Source organism: Bubalus bubalis, chromosome 1 (genome assembly GCF_019923935.1).
Source record: "Bubalus bubalis isolate 160015118507 breed Murrah chromosome 1, NDDB_SH_1, whole genome shotgun sequence".
NCBI classification, from domain to species: domain Eukaryota; kingdom Metazoa; phylum Chordata; class Mammalia; order Artiodactyla; family Bovidae; genus Bubalus; species Bubalus bubalis.
In genome coordinates, this window is record NC_059157.1 from 7,393,622 (window position 1) to 7,416,586 (window position 22,965).

Consider the following 22,965-nt stretch of genomic DNA (forward strand, 5'->3'; position numbering starts at 1 on the left):
GGGAGAGCGCCATCACTGGATGGACAGAGATGGAGTGGACACGGAGGGGGGCTGCTGACACAGCCACCCCCTGGTGGGGGCGCGGACGACCGGGCACACCAAACCCCCCCCGTCCTCAACAGGCCTGGTGACTTCTGGCACCTCTAGCTGGGGTGTTTCTAGGTGTAGGCTTGCGCGCGCACACACACACACAGACCAGTGGGGAGGGCCGGTTTGGGGCAGCACCATGGAAAAGCTGTTTGTGTGTCCAGCCCGACACCGGGCTGGGGACGTTTGAAAAAAGGAAAGAGAAGGACCTGGAACTCAGCCATCCTGGCCCAGGGCATGAACAGGACCCCTCGGGGGATGAAAAGAAAGCCCGAGTGAGCAGTGCTGGCCCAGGATGAAGACGCAGTGAGGCCAGGTCCTGGGGACATGGTCTGTCCACTCATCCACAGACTGCTTTAGTACCATCTGCTCCCCCAGTCAGAGTAGTTGTGGGGGGGGGGGTCCCTTCTGGGTGAGGATGCATCTGTAAAAAGCCAGGCTGAGCCCTGTGCATGTCTCACTTCAAAAGTCCATTTCCAACATACTTGTGGAGCAGCAAGACTTCAAAGATGTCTTTTGTTATTTATATACATGCGGCTGCAGTAAACCTGCAAACAGATTTGTGACCGTACTGGTTATTTTCCCAGATTTGTTCTGGAAGCTCACGTAGGTGCTGGGAGGAAAGGAGGGCCCCCAGCATGGCCCCCTCCTACCTGCGGTCTCCACCTGGGACGCCGGGCCTGGGTTCCCACTAATTGGAAACGGCATGTCCTGACCCATGAGCCCACCGGCTGGCACATCTGCCTCAGGCAGGCTCGCCGGTCCCTCTGTTTCCTCTTCTTTAATCAGGAGGTTGAGCCAAGTCACCCGAGGGCTCGTCCAGCCCAGCACCCAAACACTCACTCCCTACTGCGCCCACATTCCTGAGGGCTCACTCTATTCGTGGGTGAGCATCCTTGCTTCAGTCGTGTCCCACTCTTTGTGACCCCATAGACTGTAGCCCACAAGGTTCCTCTGTCCATGGGATTTTCCAGAAGAATACTGGAGTGGGTTGTGATGCCCCTCCAGGGGACCTTCCAAGCCCAGGATCAAACATGCTTGTCCTGGGACTCCTGCATTTCCGGCAGATTCTGTATTGTTGAGCCACCTGGGAAGTTGCACTCTATCCACTCCACAGGCTAGACTACACTCAACAAATGGCCTGCAGAAGCGGTGATGGACCTAACATTCCCTTTACTCTGCAACCAATGAGACCACCTTATTTCACTGCAATCTACACACACAGAGGTCACCGGCACTCTGCCTGCCATGAACCAGACCAAGGAGAAGAAAGGCCAGGAGGGGGCCTGTGTCCTCCCAGCTCGACTCCAGAACAAAGGCCCGCTGCAGGATAAGCCCCCAGCAACAATAATAATTTATTAGTATCAGCTGGAGAGAGTTCACAGGGCAGGAAAGCCTAGGAAAATCTCCACTGCGTCCCTTTTTAGAAATGGCTTCTGCTCCCTCCCAGCGGTGGCAGGGACACTGTTTCTCCCGCAACTGATGGCCCCTGTCCTTTCTGGTGGTGGGGACAAGGCCTGGGTAAAAATGCAGTGAGAGAGTCGCCCCAGCACCCCAACTTCAAACGTGTGGCAGAGGTCTCCCTGGAACTTGAGAGAAAGCCCCAAGTGGGGAAAACAAGGGCCAGCGCTGGGGAAGAAAGAGGGGTTATGGAGGTGGCCAGCCAGGACCCGCTGAGTGGACGCAGAGCCCGGCAAGGTGTGGCCCTCGCCTGGGGACAGTGGGACAGAGGAAGGTGACCTGTGGGCAGGGAATGAGCTACACAAACACTTAATGTGGGCTCTGAAGCCTGCAGGCCACAGAAAGCCGGTATGGGACGAGCAGGTGGACATTCAGCCCTTCGTGGGGTCGGACCTAGTGATGCCCTCAGCAGGTACCGCTGGGGGCCAGATGGGCACGCTGGCCGAGGCCATGCCCTTCAACTGGAGCCCGAGGGGCCTCAAGTGTGCGTCAGACCACAGCCCGGCCCCATCCAAGCTCTGCAGTGGGTTAGCTCCCTCCGCCCCAAGGCGATCAGAATAAAACCCATGGGGAGCCTCCGGGGCCCACAGAGGCCCCGGGTGATATGCTCCTGCCTGCCCTGTCCATCTTGGGTCCCCGTGAATGTGTCAGGCTCACAGGCCTCCAAAGGCTGGACACCCACCGGATACCACCCGGCCAGGGTCGCCCACCATGGGGACTCCGCTGAGAGTGGTCACGCTGACCCCCCGAGAGCGTCAGCTCCCACCTCGCGTCCCGCCAGCTGGTTTACGTTTCCCCTGAAACACCATGGCTCCCAGAAGTGCTCCTGCTGATGGGCTGTTTCTGTCTGCCATCCGAACCCACCCACCAGCACTGGCGAACACAGACTCTGGGTCTCCTTCATGGCTAGACCTGCAGCCCCCGGACCACCGTGCACAGGCGCCGGCCCTCAGTCACTCCTCCATCAGAGAAGGAGAGCGCCCGGCCGCTGGAGAGAGGTGCAGCTCGGGTAGGGAATGCTTAGCCGTGAGGAGCTCAGCCCAAGGCCTAGGTGTCCACCGAGGAGACCCCCGGAACTGTGAGATCTGGACCCACAGATAGAAAGGCTTCCGCCTTCCTAGGCTCTGAGCAGATGGCTCGACTTCTTAGAACCTATGCCCCCGGCTCCCGGACAGGGCAGAGTGACACACACGGGCGATGTCCACCACGTCAGAGGAGGAGGAGACTGCAGACGACAGTGATGCCGTAAAGGCAGCATCGCCCAGCCGGGATCGCACCTGTTTCCAGCGCCCTGCTAGTCACAAGGCCGCCTGCCCCTCCGCCAGCCCCGTCGTCATGCCCTGAGCCCAGCAGGCACTGCCCGTGCCGGCCACACCCCGCAGGATGGTGGTCACGCGACGAGAGTGATGACTTCCGATCAGGACTGAACACCAAGCACAGATCGGCCTCTCCCACAGATGCAGGAAGGCAGTTCCCCGCAGTCACGCAGGAAGCATGCTCGGTCAGAAGGTAAACAACTACAAATACTCAGGCAGAATACTTCCACTACGTCAGAGACAGGCTCCCCAGAACCAAGGCTGCTGCGTCTGGCAAGCCTCAGGTCACCGGAAACCTGACAGGCCCGGGGTCTGCAGGCCTGCCTCTCGCCCGGCTGATGCTCTGCTGATGTCCTGGGATGCTCCGTAAACACCTTCCGGGAAGGGCCTGCCCGGGGCCAGGCATCACACAGTGAGCAGCGGACACCCTGGTCTGCGGGTCCCGGGGCCAGGCTGCCCCTCATCTGCCGTAGGCCCCTGGGGGGCTGGGCCCCGAGGCTGCACCATGTGTGCACAGGCCCCGGGCTGGGAGACGGAATGACTCGCCCACTGTCACACACTCAGCCAGTCAGGCCCGAGCCCCAAGCAGCACCAGTGTGGCCGTGCCAGAGACCACTTCTTGAGAAGGAAGGTATTTCGCAAGCCATGTCTTTCAAAGAATGGGTTTAAGAATGGACTCAACTGCAACCTGCTCCAAGACTTGCAGTAACTCACACTTTTCCACCAGTCTCCTTTTACCTGCATTAAAAAATGAAGTCTCTTCTGAAGGATTTCGTGCTGGATCAGGACTCAGTCCTGGGAGCTGTGACCCGAAGTCAGACCCTCTGCCCCCTGGAAGCACGGGGAACCGAACAAGCCCCCACCCCTGCTGCTGCAGTCAGGGAGTCCCCAACCTGCGCCCCAGCATGGAGGCTTCTCAACAAGCGGCACCCGCCCCTGAGCTGCAAGCTTCTCCCTGTGATGTGAGCGGGACAGTCCTTTTCACAGGACCACGCAGGCAGAGAATGCCAGCTGCCCCCAGGCCACGGACACAGCATGTGTTAATGGGACTCTCAGTTCTCAGGGAGAGTCTGCTAGCGGAACAAAGAAAAACAGACCAAAGGATGACCCAGGCCCAGTTATCAGTTCTTAGAAGTTTAAACTGAAAGTTGGGCCAGTGTCCTCTTCGGACAAAAGGAGAGAGAAGGGTCTAAGCAGAGAGAGCTGAGGCCGAGCCTGCACACCAGGCGCACGCTGACCACTCGTCAGACAGTGGGGGGCAGGACCACGTGGCAGAGGGAGCAGCCAGGCATCGTGGCCTCAGTGCTGGAGAGGAGATGGCCCTGGGGGACGGGGGCAGGCAGCTCGGGAGACCCTGGACAGGGCTGCCCGCCTGGCAGAGCAGCGGGCCAGTGGCAAAGTTCTCTTTGGACAAAAGGAGAGAGAAGGGTCTAAGCAGAGAGAGCTGAGGCCGGGCCTGCACACCAGGTGCACGCTGACCACTCATCAGACAGTGGGGGGCAGGACCACGTGGCAGAGGGAGCAGCCAGGCATCGTGGCCTCAGTGCTGGAGAGGAGATGGCCCTGGGCGGGGGGGGCGGGGTGGCAGCTTGGGAGACCCCGGACAGGGCTGCCTGTCTGGCAGAGCAGTGGGTCACACCCAGGTGCCAGGGTCTGCAGACAACTCCTCTGTGATCAGTCTGAGTGTCAGATTGTGGAGGGCAGTTCACCCCCAAAGGAATCAGGGCTCAGGGCTGTGCTGGTGTGGCTGGGACCAGCAAGGAAGTCTATCCTCAGCTCTGTTCTGAGACGTCAGAGGGTGTCCAAACCAGGCCCCGTGGGAGGACTGACGTCTGGAAGACAGGCAGCTCCTTCTCCCTTCACAGACGGGGCTTTGAACACTTCATTTGGAGCACACCACAGGGCCTGTGGGATTTTAGTTCCCTGACCAGGGATCCAACCCATGTCCCCTGCATTGGAAGCACAGAATCTTAACCACTGGACCATCAGCAAAGTCCTCAAAGATTTTTTTTTTTTTTAATAGAATTAATCTGTGTTTTGGAATCGCATCTCTGGCCTAAGGTGACAAAGAGACTGGAGCGTAAGGAGAGAGGATTTCTGACAGCTTCTTGCCCGGGGCCTCAGCAGGAACTGACAAGGCTCAAACCAGGAAAGGGGATGTCTGAAATTAGCAATTATTTAAATTAGGGTTATTCCTTTCTTGGAAGGCTGTTTCTACACTAAAGCATCAGCAAGGCTCATCTCAGGTTTAAAACTCAATAGGTCAAACGACAGTATGAAATCCCATGATTTCACTTAATGCTGATTACTAACTGTACTCAAATGCACAGAAAGAAGTAACCTGGACACAAAAGAAGTTCCCTTAAATTTGGTTTCTCTCCTTTGTCTGCAGGCAAATGTTATCAAATGTCATCCAGTGTCAGAGGCAGCAGCCAGAAGTGATAACTGGTACCCAAGTCACATCAGCAGGGCTGCTGGCAAAGCCTGCCTCTTGTCTGGACGTGGCCGTCACCTGTCACAGCTGAATTCTGCATCTGAGCTTTGCCTTTCCCTTGATACTGACGTGTTCCAGGGAAGGCTCTCGAGAATTTATTAATATGTATGTGTTGGATGTTTCAAGACTGAGCCAAAATGAACCCCTGGCAGGAAGTCTTTCCTAATTCGCCCACCTCCAATCACCACCTTTTATTTTACCCCCTCTCTGCACCCACACGTCCTCTCTCAACCGAATTAACTTCTGGGGTTGGATGTTCTCCTCTGACATTTCCCTTCTATTTCGGTTCTCACCTAGATCCCAAGCAAAACTGTTTCCACCACACTAGGTAGGTGAATCCCGGTATTGACCTGAGCTCTAGCCGGCTGTGTGACCCAGGCTGAGTCTAGGAGAAAGAGTGAAGGTCTCAGGTGGACTTGGAGGTGAGTGGTCAAGGTTGCAGGAGAGCTCAGAGGCCTCGGAGCTGTGAGTTCTGAGTTCTGAGTTCTGCTTCTGACTCAACCACTTATTCTGAGGATCTGAGAAACTGGTTTGACCAGATCCTCCGGCTTCCCTACAGGAACAGCAACAAAAGGATGAAACTTTTAAACTGTTCAATGAAATGAATTCCCTGCAAGCAAGTAAGGCCTTGATTTGAAGCTGAACCATGAAGCCCATTCAACATCAAATGCAAAGCAGTACTCTGTTTAAAATCAGAGGAACTTTTATTCTGAATGGTTGAAAGAAAATAAACCTGGAATTCGATTCCCACTAGAGCCCTATGAGAAGCTAAGAACTCTATGGAAAGGAAATGTGAAATTTCTCTGTCTCAACAGGGGCGGTTATCACCCCTAAGTAGGTAAAACTTGGTTCTTGGGGAGTGAAGAGCTCTCACAGTGTTGATGTGCGAAGCACCTGAGTATACACACACAGCACACAGAGTCGGACAAAGAAGCTGCGATATTCAAACTTCCCCGGGGGAAGAGAGGATGATGATCAGGCTCCAACTGGGACGGGGTGCAGAATCACCCTTGTCCAGCCTGCAGCAGCCCAAGCTGGAACTTTCTGGAAAAGGTCATTATATATCAGCTGCCAGAGAAGAACACGAAGAGGACCCAGGATGGGGGCGAGGGACGGGAGAGAACAGGTTTTCTTACATCTGGAAGCTTCAACACAAAAGAATTCCTTAGAACACGTGTTCAATGAAATCAGCTTCCCTTCCCGCTGCAGGAAAGCACTGGGGACTCCAGCACTCCTCAGGGTCACAGGGCAGCTTCTGTTCTCCACCGTGAGAGGCGACAGGACGTGGCTTTACCTCCACAAGAGACTGGGCCCCCAAGGCAGTGGCCCCCGCCCGCAGCCTGAGCCGACATCGGCTTTAGACAAGCCCCCTGGTCTCTGCAGACGATGGCAGCCAGGTGACAACAACCCTGGGGGGCGCGCCTTCCGGCGGCACAGGGACCCTCTGCTGCCTTCACCCATCTTCCTGAAACCTACAGTTTCTCTGCTTAAAGGACCAACGAAGACATCTCAGCTTAAGGAGCGCCTGGGTGCTGTGTCTACCATCACCTGTGCACCAGGATCTCAGCACAGAGTCCCTCCCACACTCCTGTGAAAGCCACCTGGCCGGTAACACTTGCGATGCTAATGGAACGGTAAGCGGGAGCAGTGATCTGGCCCCGCGTCCCTAACTCACTGTGTGCCCGGGGGGTCAGCCACCTCTTTCTAACTTCCATCTTCTGCCTGTCCAATCGGAGCCTGAATCTCAGCTTTCTTACCTCGTAGCGCTTTGCAATAATAAAGGGAAAATGTGCTTCGTCCATAATACAATGATATTGGTTTCCAAAATGCCAGAAGAAAGCTATGAAGGTGTGAAACTACCTTTCTGTAAGGTATTGCTCCTATTTACTTCCCACTTTTAAATACTGCAAGTACTTTTTAATGGATGAGGTGCTGGAGCAAAGGCCAGAAAATCTGCCAAACTTACAAATTACTTAAGGAAGCAACCCCCAGATTTCCACTCACCCCCACACGTGGCCAGGTGCCCCTGGGGACGACAGCCATGAAACAGAGCACCCCCCACCCAGGCCCCACGGGGAGCACTCACCAGCTGCTGCTCCAAAGCAGGGATTGCATCGTGATGGCCATATATTATGCCAGGATTGTACTGACTGAAAAGGACGGGATAAAACACCTTCTTCCCTGCAAATCAGAAAACAAACATTCACTTAAAAGGACAGATAGAGCTATTAGACTTATTCATTTATATTTAACCCTCGGACATACCCCTGGAGTCTGCATGCACTTCCCTGTTTCTCTTCATTAGACCCTGACAGATCTTAGAACTGCAGCAGGTAGACCAGATGGACAGACTTGGATTCCTGACTTCCCAGGACAGGAGTGATGCTTCAAATGCTGATGGCCAGTGGCTCCAGCATTGGACACCACCAGTGGGAATGGGTGTGAACGAGGGTCTCAATGCCTCCTTGCCCAGCCAGATCTTAACCCTTTAACTACTGGCTCTCGGGGCAGTTGGCCAGGGTGACCTCAGGCAGCAGGAACAGACTCAGGGAGCCCAGGGTGGCTGCTCTTTATCCACTGACACAGAAGCATTTCAGGTTTTTTAACAACCAACACAGCCGTTCCAATGGCTAGCAGTTGAGTGTCGGCCTTGCCACCGAGTCCCAGGCTTTGAGAACAGTTTTTGGGTCGTGGGTTCTTTCTGCTCGGGGCCCTCCTGCCCTGGGGACTGCGCACAGACACGCCCTCCCTGTGGTTTCAGCCCACGCCCTCCCCACCACACTTGCTCCTGGTTGTCCCCTGAAGCTGACCTCCCAGGAGAGAACAGAAAAGGGGTTATGAACACGCCTTTGGGACTGAGAGCCCGGAGCTACGGGGGCCAACAGGGCCCCAGCGCAACACCAAAGGAGGAATCGATGAGGCAGCTCGCCTGTCTCCGTAACAGGGGGGCTGAAGGCTGATGTGGAGCTGGTGGTCAGAGCGAGCTGTGCCGATAAGGGTGCCCGGGAGGGGAGCCCACCTGGCTGCGTGTTCAGCCTGCAGGTGTTGAGGAACTCGGAGGTGAAGTAGATGTCCACGTCGCAGAAGAAGAGCAGCACGTTGCTGCCCTTCCAGGAGCGGGCGCCCACGTCCAGCCCCTTCCCCCGAGAGAACTCCCCGCTCAGCTGGATGAAGGTGAAGTTCCTGAAGTTGGCGGCTCTGAAAGGGAGACCAGACACGGTCACCCAGGGGCCCAGGCTCGCAGGACAGGATTCCCTGGAAAATGCATGGTCAAGGCCCGCAGCATCTCACCACATGTCCTCTGTGACCTGAGGGCGCTGGGATTAAGGGCATGAAAATATCTAGTGAAGTTTGGACGTGTTTTGACGCTCAGTCATGTTCAACTCCTTGCGATCCTATGGACTGTAGCCCGCCAGGCTCCTCTGTCCATGGAATTCTCCAGGCAAGAATACTGGAGTGGATAGCTTGTCCTTTTTCCAGGGGATGTTTGCAACCCAGGGATGGAACGCAGGTCTCCTGCATTGCAGGCAGATTCTTTACTGTCTGAGCCAGTATAAGTACCAATTTATTTCTTCTTTCTTCCCATATTGAAAACAACTGTCAAGGCTAATGTGAGGGAGAGAACACGAGCCAGTGAAGACCAGGCAACAGAACCTGGGACAACCCCATGGCCCTGGAGCCAATGAAACTGTTGGCCAAAGAAACACAGCCATGCTGCCATAGCCCCACCAAGCAGCTCCTCGTCAGCGCTGAAGTCCAGGAGGCCAGCAGGACGGTCTGGGTCTATCCTCAAACACTTACACCTGGACCCCCTTTCCCACCCATAGGTGAAGCAGCCAAACATGCCAAGGACACACCACTGGGATTCAGAAGGTTGGGGCGTCTGGGGCCTGGCTCTCCTGTGCATTAAGGCTGTGATCTAAGCAAGCCCATCCATCTCCTGGAGCCTCGGTTGCCTCATCTGCAAAATGGAAATAACGACACCTTCCTTAACTGCTCAGAGTTACCTGTGAGGCAAGCATGGCCAAGAGCATAAAGCACTGGGTAAGCATCAGCCAGTCTGTTACCAGCACAGGGCTGGGTAAGGGAGTCCAGGTGTTTCTTCACTTGGCTGTTCCTGCCCAGAACCTTCTGAAATGGGGCATGTCTTGAACAAAATTCCAGGAATTCATCCAGTACCGAGTGGGACAGGGGCTGTCTTCTCCCAGAGAGAACCAGAGACCCACTCTGGTCCTACTGGAGCGCCCAAGTCCACCTGTGCAGGCCTCGTATCCAGCCAGCACTCCCTCCTGCTGACTGCACATACCTCTCCTGCCTGATGGCTTCCTTGCCCCTGGCTCTGAGCCCTCTCCCAACCCAGCCTATCCCACCCCCCAAGTTCTCTCTAATCTCGTTGCCTTAAAAGAGGTTCAAAAACCCATGTGGTGGTGGTTGAGTCACTAAATCGTGTCCAACTCTTGCGACCCTGTGGACTGTAGCCTGCCAGGCTCCTCTGTCCATGGGATTCTCCAGGCAAGAATACTGGAGTGGGTTGCCATTCCCTTCTCCAGGGGGTCTTCCTGACCCAGGGATCGAACCTGCATCTCCTGCATTGCAGGAGGATTCTTTACGATCTGAGCTACCAGGGAAGGCCCCTCAACAACCCATACCCACTGTCTGAAGTCTGAAACTGTCTCGGGTGAAGGTCAACACAAATGCAGAGCCATGAGCTTCACGCATGCAGCTTAATCAGTGGAGCTAGCTCTGTTACCCCTTCCTGATCTGTCACCTCCCTTTAGACCTGGGCATGAGCTTGCTCGTTTTTTATCCTGGAAACCTGGGCCCAACCTTGTCCAAGTCCGAGGCCAGACATGGCAGGAGGTCCGGTGGCTGGTGGAGCACTGGAGGGCGAGTCAGGAGCCCCGGGCCAGGCTCTGGAGCCGCCCAACCCCACTGGGTGCTTGGCAGGTGCTGGGGACTAAACGTGTCCACAGACGAACGACTCCAGTTCAGCCCCGCCCCGTGTTACCCGGGCAGTCACTCCACTTCTCGCCGCCAAGCCTCATGGATGTGCTCAGGCCCTTCACAAGCTAAGATCCCACTGCTGGCTGATTCGCTCTACATGAGGGGGACTCCTCTTTCGGAACTTCATCTCGACTCTTCTCCCCGGGCAGGTGGCCCTGGCTCCTATCTCCTGAAGTGTGCCTTGAGGTTGCGTCCCAAGGCTTCCCCCAAAAGGCATGGCGCGGCCTCCTTGTCCCCAGAGAAGACGTCCAGCTGACATGCGGCCCTTCACCATCCTCCCAACCCCCCGGAGGTTTCTGCAGCCCACCTCCCCCTGCCCTACCTGGTCACTTTCCAGGGCGGTTCTACCCTTGAGAGATGCCTGACTCTCCACCTGTTCGTCTGAGCCAGCTTCCCAGGACGGGTCCCCCACCTGGGGCCCGGCTTCCTCTAAGAGCTGCAGCAGATCTCTGCTCTCGACAGTCTCACAGTCCACACTCTGTGAGACCCGCCCAGCCCGCGGGGACATCCGTCAGCTGATTTCCAGGGCAGGCAGGGCTGCCCTGCTGAAGCATCAATTCCCGGTTCAGATGTATCTGACCCAGGACTCAGGTGCCTCCTCCCAGAGGCTTCCCAAGTTCTGTCATTAGAGGTTTCAAATAGAAAAAATGCTTCCTATTTGAACCACAGCAAGTAACTTCTGCCAAGAGTAGAGGAAGGCAGGTCCCTGAATTGTGGTGTTAAAAGACACGCAGGATTTTCGTCCCAAATAGCCTACAGTTTATCAGTGCTGACATACCAAATATTTACACAAATAGCGTATTTGCTACTTACTGTGTAGAATGTCACACATTTACAGTCGAGTCACGGTGAATAGTTATAATATAGGCAGCGTTAGAAACTGAACTACCAGGGCTTCCCTGGTGGTGCAGGGGTAAAGAATCTGCCTGCCAACACAGAAGACTCGAGTTCAATCCCTCATCCAGGAGGGTCCCACATGCCACAGAGAAGCTAAGCCCGTGCGCCACAGAGCACAGCTAAGCCTGTGCTCTGCAACGAGAGAAGGCACCGCAATGAGAGAAGCCACCGCCATGAGAAGTCCGAGCAATGCAACAAAGAGTAGCCCCACTCGCCACAGCTAGAGACAAGGCCTCACAGCACGGGAGACCCAGCACAGCCAAAAATAAATAAATATAGACGGTAAAGCATCTGCCTACAATGCAGGAGACCCGGGTTCAATCCCTGGGTTGGGAAGATCTCCCGGAGAAGGCAATGGCAACCCACTGGTGTACTCTTGCCTGGAAAATCCCATGGACAAAGGAGTGTGGTAGGCTATAGTCCGTGGGGTCACAAAGAGTCGGACATGGCTGAGCGACTAACACTTTCACTTTCTTACTGAACTAACATTGGGGAAGACGAGCAGCCTGGGGGCTGAGCGAGTGGCAGGGAGATGACTGAGCAAGAGCTACAGGTCCGGGGGGATGGTGGCTGGGGGGACACACGTGCCCCACACAGAGGTCAGTCTCATCTGTTCCACCCCCTGGTTCCCCAAACCCTGGTCTGAAGTGAAAGTGAAAGTCACTCAGTCGTGTCCGACTCTTGGCAACCCCATGGACTCTACAGTCCATGGAATTCTCCAGGCCAGAATACTGGAGTGGGTAGCCGTTCCCTTCTCCAGGGGATCTTCCCAACCCAGGGATCAAACCCAGGTCTCCCACATTGCAGGCGGATTCTTTACTGCTGAGCCACCAGGGAAGCCCAGGAACACCGGAGTGGGCCCCAGCACCCGCCAGCGGCATGGGGACTGTGTACTAAGAGACTGTGCAAAAGCAAGGTCACATTTCAACACGGAACACCGACTTGCTGCAGTGGATCGTGGGTGTGGGGACGTGCACAGCACGACCACAGGCCGCAGCCCAGATGCAGAGGCACACAGGCCGGGGGCCATGCTGAGCTCTGTCCATCCCCACCCCCTCTGCCAGAAGATGGGCACAGATGGCGTGGACACGCGGGGACCTCCTGCGTCAGCTCCACGGTCTCCTCTCTGGGGATCCACTTCCTCCACAGACTCCAGGGAAGATCCCCCCAAATCCTCATGGTCCCTGTCGAGTGGCATCCCCTCCCGCCCTCCCGTGGGACGAGGTGTCCTCTCTGGCCCCCAGGCATCGGGGCCAGTCCCTCCTCCATCCTCCGGGACCCAGTGCCCTCTCTCATGCCCTGTGCACTTGACCCCCCTGGCCTGTCCTCTAAACCCTACAGGACAGGGGCTGCCCTTACCTCTATCATCAGGGGTTATCAGCGCTTGCAGTAAATGGCACCCATGGGACGCAGAGCAGCTCCGTAAACACTGGATGAGTCAGGAGATGAGTCCATGGACTCAGACCCGGGACCTGTGGAAGGCGCTGGCCCAGGACACCACCTCGTCCTCTGGGGTGGGCCTCCCTCCCCAATCAGGAAGACGCGCCAATCAACTCTTTCTCAGGCACAAACCCAAGCTTTACAGAAGATTACAAATATGTCAGTAAAAGAAAAAAAAAAGTGCTGAGGAAAATACAATGTAATTTGGCTTGAAATATTTCATTTACCCATACAAAGAAATGTAATATCTAGCAGCACGTCCAGAGTAACAAGGGCTTCTCCGGTGACGCTAGTGTTAAAGAATCTGCCTGCCAATGCAGGAGACACAAGAGATGCAAGTTTGATCCCTGGGTCGGGAAGATCCCCTGGAGGAGAGCATGGCAACCCACTCCAGTATTTTTGCCTGAAAAATTCTATGGACAAAAGGAAGCCTGGTAGGCTACAGTCCTTGGGGTTGCGAAGAGTCGGTCATTACTAAGCAACTGAACACACAAACAAGAGTAAGTGCCTTGTAAGAAATGGGGTTTTTCACAGCATCACATTTTTTACTGTGTAATTTCTTGTTATGAATCAGAGTCTGCAGCTCCAAATGGCCCCAGAATTACTTATAATTATTTCTTCTCTTTTCTTCTTGAGCTGTAATTATCGACTGACAAAATTCTTGAGCTTCTCCTTCAATTCCTTTCTCTTAATATAAGTCCAATGCATGGGGTCTCCTCTAGGTTAGGTATAGTCATGCGGACAGAGGTTAAAATGACCTGAGGAAGCTACTGTTTCAACGGAGACTTAATTTCTTTAATTGACTTGCATTTCCCAGAACTGCTGGCTTAAAAAATGATAAAAAGATCTTTCTGTCTAACGTGATCTACTCTAATATCAGTATCTTCTGACTGCTACAAGGAAATTATCTTAATGTGACACTTCCCACAAAAGCCCTTCATTAAAAAAAAAAAACACATTTAAAAATTTACATAGAAATATATATTTAATGTATAACTTAAAAATCTAAATCTAACATCCCTGAATACTGACATTGCTTATGACTTCTACTTACTAAAGGGATATGAATACAGTAAATAATTTAAAGCTAAACATTCCCAGCTAGTTTTTCATAGCAGGCATTTTAAACAATTTAGAGTTCTCTAGTTTTTGAGCTTATATACAAGCCTACTTATACAGTTGTTTCAGCAAGTTTCTTTTGAAAAGATAAACAAAATTGACTAACCTTCAGCTTATTATCTTGAAAAATAACAGATGACTCAAATCAGCAAAATTATAAACAAAAAAGGAGACATTACAGCTGATATCACAGAAATACTAAATATCATGAGACAACTGTGAGCAATTACATACCAACAAATTAGATAACAGAAGTTGATTAGTTCCTAGAAACATACATCTTATCAAGACTGAATCATGAAGTAATAGAAAATCTGAACAGACAAATAACGAACAAGATTGAATCAGTAGTCAAAAATCTCCCCAAATAAAAACCCAGGGCTGGCTGACTTTACAGATGAATTTTACCGAATATTTAAAGAATTAATGCCAATCCTTCTCAAACACTTCCAAAATATTGAAGGGAGAAGAACATTTCCAAAGTCATTTTATGAGGCCAACATTACCCTGGTACCAAAGTCAAACAAAAACACAAAAGGAAAGCTACAAGCCAACATCCCTGAACATAATGCAAAATTTTCAACAAAATACTAGCAAATTGAATTCACGAGTTCATTAAAAGGATCACACACCATAATCAAGAGAGATCCATCCCTAAGATGCAAGGATGGTTCAACATCTGCAAATTAATAAAATGTGATACACCACATTAACAGAATGAAAAATGAAAATTTTATTATCATTTCAATAGATGCATAAAAAATTCAAACATCCTTTTATGATAGAAACACTCAACAAATTAGGAATAGAAGGAATGTACCTAAACATAACAAAGGCCATATTCTATAATCCACAGCTAACATCATCGTTCTCTCTCAAAGTCACTCAGCTGCATCCAACTCTTTGGACCCCACGGACTGTAGCTCCTCTGTCCACAGAGTTCTCCTGCCAAAAATACTGGAATGGGTAGCCATTCCTTTCTCCAGGGGATCTTCCCAAACCAGAGATCAAACTCAGGTCTCCCACACTGCAGGCAGATTCTTTACCATCCGAGCCACCAGGACAGCCCGCTAACATCATAATCAACAGTAAAAATTTAAAAGCCTTTCCTCAAAGGTCAGGAATAAGACAAGATGTCCATTCTTGCCACTTTTATACAGCACAGTATTGGAAGTCCATGCATTGGAGAAGGAAATGGCAACCCACTCCAGTGTTCTTGCCTGGAGAATCCCAGGGACGGGGGAGCCTGGTGGGCTGCCGTCTATGGGGTCACACAGAGTCAGACACGACTGAAGCAACTTAGCAGCAGCAGCAGCAAAGTAATTAAGCAAGAAAATGAAATAAAATGCATCCATCTTGGAAAAAAAGAAATGAAACTGTCGCTATTTGCAGATGACATGATACTATATATGGAAGACCCTAATGACTTCACCAAAAACCCATTAAGAACTAACAAATGAATTTAGTAACATTGTGGGAAACAAATTAACATAAAAATCAGTTGTGCCTTTATCAGTACAGATGTATAATTACTGCTTTATGCAGTTATCTATTAAATGAGATAGGAAAAAAGCTATACACAAGAAAATACGTTTTTACTGTGTCTTCTGTTAACGTAGTTACTTTTCTGGCGCTCTGTGTTTCTTTGTATGGATTTGAGTTTATGCCTAGTATCCTCTCCCATCAGCCACAAATACTCCTTTCATTATTTCTTATTTACCAGTGACAAACTCTCTCAGTTCCTGTTTAACTGAGGATGTCTTAATTTCTCCTTTATTTTTGATGGATGGTTTTGCTGAATATAGAATTCTTGGTTGACAGAACTTTACTTTCAGCACTTTGAATATGCCATCCCACTTTCTATTTTATAAAGGATTCCTTGGACCTGTTGAGTTGCTTCACTCCTGCTGCTTATGTAGAGAAGAACAAATCTGACTCCATATTGGATCTGCTTCTTTTACTTTAAACTTGGTATTCTACTACTTTTGCTACAAGTTAAAAATGTTGCCTATAGCCTGAAATATACAAGAAGACTGTTCTCAAGGTCTTGACCTTTACAGGTATAACATTTTCCCATTCACATAGCGATAAAAAGATGCAGGACAGGGAATAAGGTTTGTCTTGTTGGAAGTTTACAGGAACATTGTGACCTGTGAACAGCTGCAAGAACAAAGGATTCCAACACCAAGAGGTTTTGCAACAACCAACCACATTCCCTCCCCTTCCAGTAAAAGAGGAACTTGAATTTTAACTGGAGGAAGATGGTTCTTTGCGACATTAGTCCACCACCCACTGGCTTTGAAAATAAAGCCACTATTCCTTGCCCCAACACCGCATCTCTCAATCTACTGGTCTACAACATGGTGGGCTATACAAGTTTGGACTCAGTAACACAGATTCTTTTACTCTTTGTCTTTCAACTATTTGTTGCATGTCTTTGAGTTTTCCTGTTTGGAGTTTTTGAGCCTCTTGGATGTGTAGTTTAATGTTTTCATCAAATAAAGGGAGTCTGGGGCCATTATTTCTTCAGATATATCTTCCTGCCTCTATGTCTCTCCTATCTTTCTGGATAGGATATCTCCCAGTATGTCTATGTTGGCATCCTTGATGGTATCCTACGGGCCTCTGAGGTTTACTCAGTTACTTTATTCTTTTGTATTTTTGTTTCTCAAACTGTATCATATCAACTGACCTAAAGTTCACTGATTCTTTCTTCTGCCTGATCAAACCGGATCTTGAGGCCCCACAGTAAAATTTTTATTTTAAATATTGTACTTTTCAACTCCAGGCTTTATATTTGGTTCTTGTTTTAACGGATCTTTATTTGGTGAGACATGGCTCTCATATTTTTCTTTACTTCTTTAAACACGGTTTCTTTTCATTCCTAGAACATATTTAGTACAGTTGACTTCGTGTCTTTGGCTATTAAGGATTACACCTGGGCCTCCTCAGGAACAATTCCTAATGACAGCTTTCGTTCCCTGCTCATGAGCCATACTTTCTCATTTCTCTGCATGCCTCATAATTTTTTTGTGTAAAGCGAAACATTTCAATAATGTAATATGGCAGCCCTGGAAATGAGGCTCTCCACCCTCTGCCGGTATCATTGCCATTTGCTCTTGTTGTTTGTTTAGTGGCTTTCCTGAACTAGTTCTGTAAACTGTACTCTTGTGTGTGACCCCTTAGTGGTAAGCTAGTGATTAGTCATGGGTTTCCTTAAATGCCTGAAACCAACAAGTCTCCCAGTCTTTGCCAGAGGACTCTGCGAATGGTGGGGACTTGATGAACATGGTGGGGCATGCCATCAACACACAACAGCCAAGCAGGGGACAACGCACCTGAGCCTTTACTTCCTGCAAAGAGTCTCCAGGTCAGTCAGAGGTCAAAGTAAGGGCCTGCTCAGGTCTTTCCTAGGTATGAGCACAGCCTCTGGATCCCCAGGAAGGTGCTGGAGCTTTCCCAGCACTTCGGAGGTCTCACTGCTCAGACTTACCTCCTGAGCTTGTTGGTTAGTCTGCTGTTTGCCCCAGCTCTTTTCTACCACTGCAGGAAGCCACAATGTTAAAGACTTCCTATGACTGTTTTCCGACAAACATCTCTGGATAAAAGGTTCCACTGTGAGGGCTCTGATTCAGGTCAAACGAAGACAAGCTTGTAAGGAGGATCTCCCAAGGAAATCCCCAGGCAGGCCAACTAATGACAATTCTCTGAGAATACTGCTCTCAAGGAGCTCCAGCCATATTCTGGCACCCAGTGGCTGCCAAGCTGTGACTCCTATGGGCTGCTGGCCTTCAAGGTTATAAACGAGCTGAAGGCGGGGGGAGAGGTGGAAAAGGGGCAAGTTAAAGTTCACAAAGCTCCCTGTTCACACTGACATTCGGTTATTTAGAGAAGCACTTTCTAGTCTGTTGCAAGCTTTAATTTCCATAGGCTTATAAAAGTTGATTCTGACGATTTTTACTAATTTTCTCACTGCTTTTATGGAGGAGAATTTTGCAAGGTCTTTATTCCACCATTTCACTGATATAGCCTTTAAAAAAAAACTGCTGCATTATATTCCATTGTATGAACTGAATTTCATTTAATTGTTTTCATAGCATAGCTTCTCTAAATTTTTACTTGGAAAAATTTAAACCATTAGAAACGTTGTAAGCGTACTAAAGTATCTATATACCATTCACCCGTTTTCATCAAGTGTTAAAATTTGGCTGTATTTCCTTCCTTCCTCTGAACCATTTGAGGTTACAGGCATCAGGGCAACTTCACTTTCAAAAATAAGGACCAAGATACTTTCCTTTATAATAGTGATGTACTTACACTCAAGAAAGTTAACACTATCACGATACTACAATCTATATGCCATGCTCGAATCCCCCAAAGAACAACTTGGAATGCCTAAAAATACAGGCACATCTGCGCAAAGTGGTTACCAAGCAGAGTGGTGCTTAGTCCCTTCTCTGGCAGATGCTGGGTGAGATGGCCACAGCCCTGAGAAGCTGCCTTCATTTGTGAGGCACTTCCCAGTGTCCAGGACTCTTTATCTTCTAGAAAGGAATTCACTTTGTAGCATTTTTCATTTTAGCAGATGAGACTCTTATTTAAAAAAGTCCTTGTTGGGACTTCCCTGGTGGTCCAGTGATCAAGAATCTGCCTTCCAACACAGGGGACACGGGACTTGATCCCTGGCCAGAGAACTAAGATCCCACATGCCGTGGGGCAGCGAAGCCCCCACCTCAAAACTAGACAGAAGCCTGCACATCGCCATGAAGAGCCTATGTGCGGCAAGATCTGACACAGCCAAATAAATACTAAAAAGTAAACAGATAAAATGAAACCTCCTTGTTTATGAAGAATGTTAAAGTAACAATTACACTCAAATTTCAGACAACTTTCTCCCCAGTTTTCTTTACGGATATTCTAATAAATTGCTCCCGAAGATACACATCAAACAAGTCCCTTCAAAGAGGCATGAAATGCAGACAACACCACGGCAACAAAGCCTGGTTCCCAACAGCACACATGAAACCCTCGGGCACACGGCTGCAGGACAGGGCAGGGTCTTGGTTCCAGTGCTTCCATCTCGGAGACTATCCTTCTGAAAGATGCCTTCCTGTCCTCACGACTGGACAAAGATGCCACACAGTAAATTAAAACTCATGCAAATCCATCTACCAGTATGGTTTTTTTTTTTAAATATTCTAACACACAGCTCCAAGCAAATGTCCCCAGGCTGTGTGTGTGTGTTAGTTAGTCGCTCAGTCATGTCCAACTCTTTGTGACCCCACGGAATGTAGCCCTCCAGGCTCCTCCATCCATGGGATTCTCCAGGCAAGAACAGTGGAGTGGGAGTGGGTCCCCTAGGCTTGAACTCCCCATACAGGCCATGGACCACTCACATCAGCATCGCAGGCTGAACTCAGTCTTGATTCAGAGGCTTCATCTCAGACCTAACAACTCAATTTCTGGGGCTGGAGCTCAGGAATCTGCATTTTTAAAAGCACGCCAGTTATTCAAAGTACATTTATATTTGAGAACCACTGAGCTAGGCTGTAAATTTGAGACTAGCTGAAGCATAATGCTAAAACGGAGAAGGCAATGGCACCCCACTCCAGTACTCCTGCCTGGAAAATCCCATGGGTGGTGGAGCCTGGTGGGCTGCGGTCCATGGGGTCACTAAAAGTCGGATATGACTGAGCGACTTCACTTTCACTTTTCACTTTCACACATTGGAGAAGGAAATGGCAACCCACTCCGGTGTTCTTGCCTGGAGAATCCCAGGGACCGGGGAGCCTGGTGGGCTGCCGTCTATGGGGTCGCAGAGAGTTGGATACGACTGAAGCGACTTAGCAGTAGGAGCAGCAGTAGCAGTGCTAAAAAGCAAAGACATCACTTTGCCAACAAAGGTCCGTATAGTCAAGGCTATGGTCTTTCCAGTAGTTATGTACAGATGTGAGAGCTGGACAGTAAAGAAAGCAGAGCACCAAAGAATTGATGCTTTTGAACTGTCGTGTTGGAGAAGACGCTTAAAGAGTCCCCTGGACTGCAAGGAGATCAAACCAGTCAATCTTAAAGGAAATCAACCTTGGATACTCTTCGGAAGGACTGAAGCTGAAGCTGTAGCTCCAATACTTTGGCCACCTGGTACGAACGGCTGACTCATTTGAAAAGACCCTGATGCTAGGAAAGACAGAAGGCAGAAGGAGAAGAGGGAAACAGAGGATGAGATGGTTGGATGGCATCACCAATTCAATGGACATGAACCTGAGAAAACTCTGGGAGATACTGAAGGACAGGAAAGCCTGGGCTGCTGCAGGCCATGAGGTCACAAAGAGTCAGACACCACATGGCAACAGAACAACAACAAGTACAAAAAACTCTGTGGAATAAAAATCATCTATTGAGAACTAATTTGTCATTGTTTTATTGTTGTCTTTTAGCCACTAAGTTGTGCCCGACTCTTTTGCGACCCCATAGACTGTAGCCCGCAGGTTCCTCTGACCATGGAATTTCCCAGGCAAGAATACTGGAGTGGATTGAAATTTCCTTCTCCAGGGGATTTTCTCAACCCAGGAATTGAACCTACATCTCCTACATTGGCAGGTGGATTCTTTACCACTGAGCCACCAGGGAAGCCCAAGGGGAGACTAGAAAATGGTTATTGAGATCTTATGCCTGGATCCTCTCTCAAACTAATGGGATCTCTATCTATGTCAGTGGCTTCTAAATATTTTGACCACCACGCTTATCCTTACAAAAGGATATTTACACATCATGACAAGCAACCCCTCTACACACACACTCTCTGAAATCAAAGTTTCATGAAACAATATTTCATCTTTACTACTCGTGACACATTTTGATAATCTTCTGTCCTGTTCTTCCTTGGTTTTTTGAAAATACTGCACACAATCCACTCAAATCGAATCAATTTCACAGCACTAATGAGTCACAAACTGTAGTTTGGGAAACACTGCTAGGCAGCTGTCCGCGGAAACAGAAAGCTCGACGGAGTAAGCATAAGCCAAGAGATACAAACACTGCACGCTGGTCACCAAGCTAGACTTTTCCAAGACATTCTTAAAATATGTACATATTAGCTAGGTTTAGAATAGTTTTATCACAATGCTGATAGCCAAGTGAAATAAATTTCATTGAAACTGGTTTCAAATCTTACTATTTTCAATGAACAGCTATGGCTTTTTGGAGTGAGAATCTGCTGGGATGTTAAGACTGGGAATCTGGAAGCTACAGACGAGGTTCAGGTCTGCCCGTCCCCCGGATCAGGAGCGGCAGGCTGAGTACCAACCCCTCTGAACCTCCACTTCTTCACCTAAGAAATGGGGTCAGGGAGTTCCAGTGATTGAGTCCACGCTTCCACTGCAGCAGGCATGGGTTTGATCCCTGGTATGGGAACTAAGATCCCACATGCCGTGCAGAAAAAAAAAAGAAAAAATGGGGTTAATAACAGCTTCTATCTTATAAGGTCGGTGCAAACATTAAGTGGTATCATTCATGTTAATAACAATGGTTTAATAATTATTAATAATAATGATCTAACATTATTGACTAATTTAATAATGACATTTTAATACTATTCAAAGATGAGATACATTTTAATTAAAGTTTTAGCATCGTAAGAGAAGGATAAAGATGGTAGTTAAGTAAAGCTTCTTCTGTGTGTTTTACATAGATTACTACATACAAATTTACTACACACTGGGCATTGTCCTTCTCCCAAACGACAAACACTGAACATTTTAAAACCGGGTAAGGCCCTATGCTGAGGGCTGGAGTCACAGAAGCACGCGACTCGGTACTACGCTAGCAGCAGATAGCCTAGTCAGGACAATAGAAACGCGCGCCAGGAAGCGTGTATGAGAGATGCTGAGGGAGAGGGTGGTCAGAGCCGAGAGGGCAGGACAGGGCAGGCGGAGCTCCAGAGTGGGGATCTGGGTGCTGACGGACAGACAGAGCATCAGAGGAAGCAGGAAGGAGGGTGGAGGGAACCCAGACCCAAGGGAACACGGCGAGTGAGGACAAAGGGTGAGCTGCGCCCCTGTGCGGCTGCGGGGCACTGAGCCATCAAAACGACGGGAGAGCTAAGAGCCTGGGGACTGCCGAGTGGGTACAGCGGGTGATGAGGAACTCCATGTGCTCCACGGGGTTGCAGGCAGCAGCCGTGGGGAACCAGCTCAGGCTGACGGCAGAGGGCAGGGCATTCCTAAAGCAACACCCAGGAAGGGGCAGAACATGCCCCACGGCCTCTGCGACAACACTGCAATGTCACCTGTGATCAGAGCGGGGAGGCAGCAAGTTTCTGTAGCGCTGCTTCAAAGACTGGCTCAGGCTCCAGCACGAAGTCCCCTTCAGGGCTAGCTTTGTCTCTGGGAGTTTTCCAAACCATCCCTACCCTGGGAATGATTGTACTGTCCTTGTTCAGATTCTATTCATTCTTGGCTGACCACACAACCCTCTGAGTGTGAATTCAGCCCTCCAGGTAATGTGATATGGAAGAAACTGCCTTGACAGAGTCCCGGGCACTCCGGCCACTGGACATTTCCTGTAACACGGCCTCAGTGGCCTCCCATTCGTCCATCAGACTCGTCTAAAGTCGGCCTGACGTATCTATCAGCAAATGTCTGATTGCCTTCTGATGTCCTTGGAAGATGCCAGACCCAGCCTGACTGTGCTTTAGAGTCACCTGGACCTCTACTTAAAGTACCCTTAAAGGAGGTAGCTCAGGCAGCCCCTGGAGGGACCTCCACTTTCCTAGACAATCGTTCTCAGTCCTGGCTGCATTTCAGAATCATCTAAAAGGCATGAAAAAGATCCACACCTCCCGTGGCTACCTGCAGAGATGTTAAAACCTATCCACCGGCAGAGGACATGAATTCTAATAACTCCAGCTCCTCACTCCCAAGTAGAGATGAAAAGGATACTGCAACGCGTTGGAGTCGAGAGATTTCTATTTCATTTATGTTTAGGATATTCAATTATTTTATTCCCTTTGATCTCCCTTCGGCAGGCGCCACAGCTTTAAACTGGTACTAGTTTTCAACTCTTTTAACTCCTTATTGCTTTAGAACAGAGGTTGGCAAACTTTTTCTATAAATGACCAGATAGTAAAAAGTTTAGCTTTGTGAGTTA

The 22,965-nt window shown here is 49.9% G+C and overlaps 1 protein-coding gene across 8 annotated transcripts in view; it reads right to left on the reverse strand.

Moving 5' to 3' along the window:
* Positions 1 to 22,965, reverse strand: part of CSGALNACT1 (chondroitin sulfate N-acetylgalactosaminyltransferase 1) — a 338,580-nt gene that overhangs the window by 3,888 nt on the left and 311,727 nt on the right. For 7 of the 8 annotated variants that reach the window (XM_025275393.3, XM_025275498.3, XM_025275451.3 and 4 more), the window contains 2 exons: positions 8,378 to 8,556; positions 7,445 to 7,539 (listed from right to left, as the gene is read on the reverse strand). In XM_025275393.3, the coding sequence (XP_025131178.1) occupies positions 7,445 to 7,539; positions 8,378 to 8,556 (274 nt within the window). Of the gene's footprint in view, position 1; positions 6,403 to 7,444; positions 7,540 to 8,377; positions 8,557 to 22,965 lie in introns of those variants that run through there. The other variant, XM_025275645.3, reaches the window with a different exon arrangement.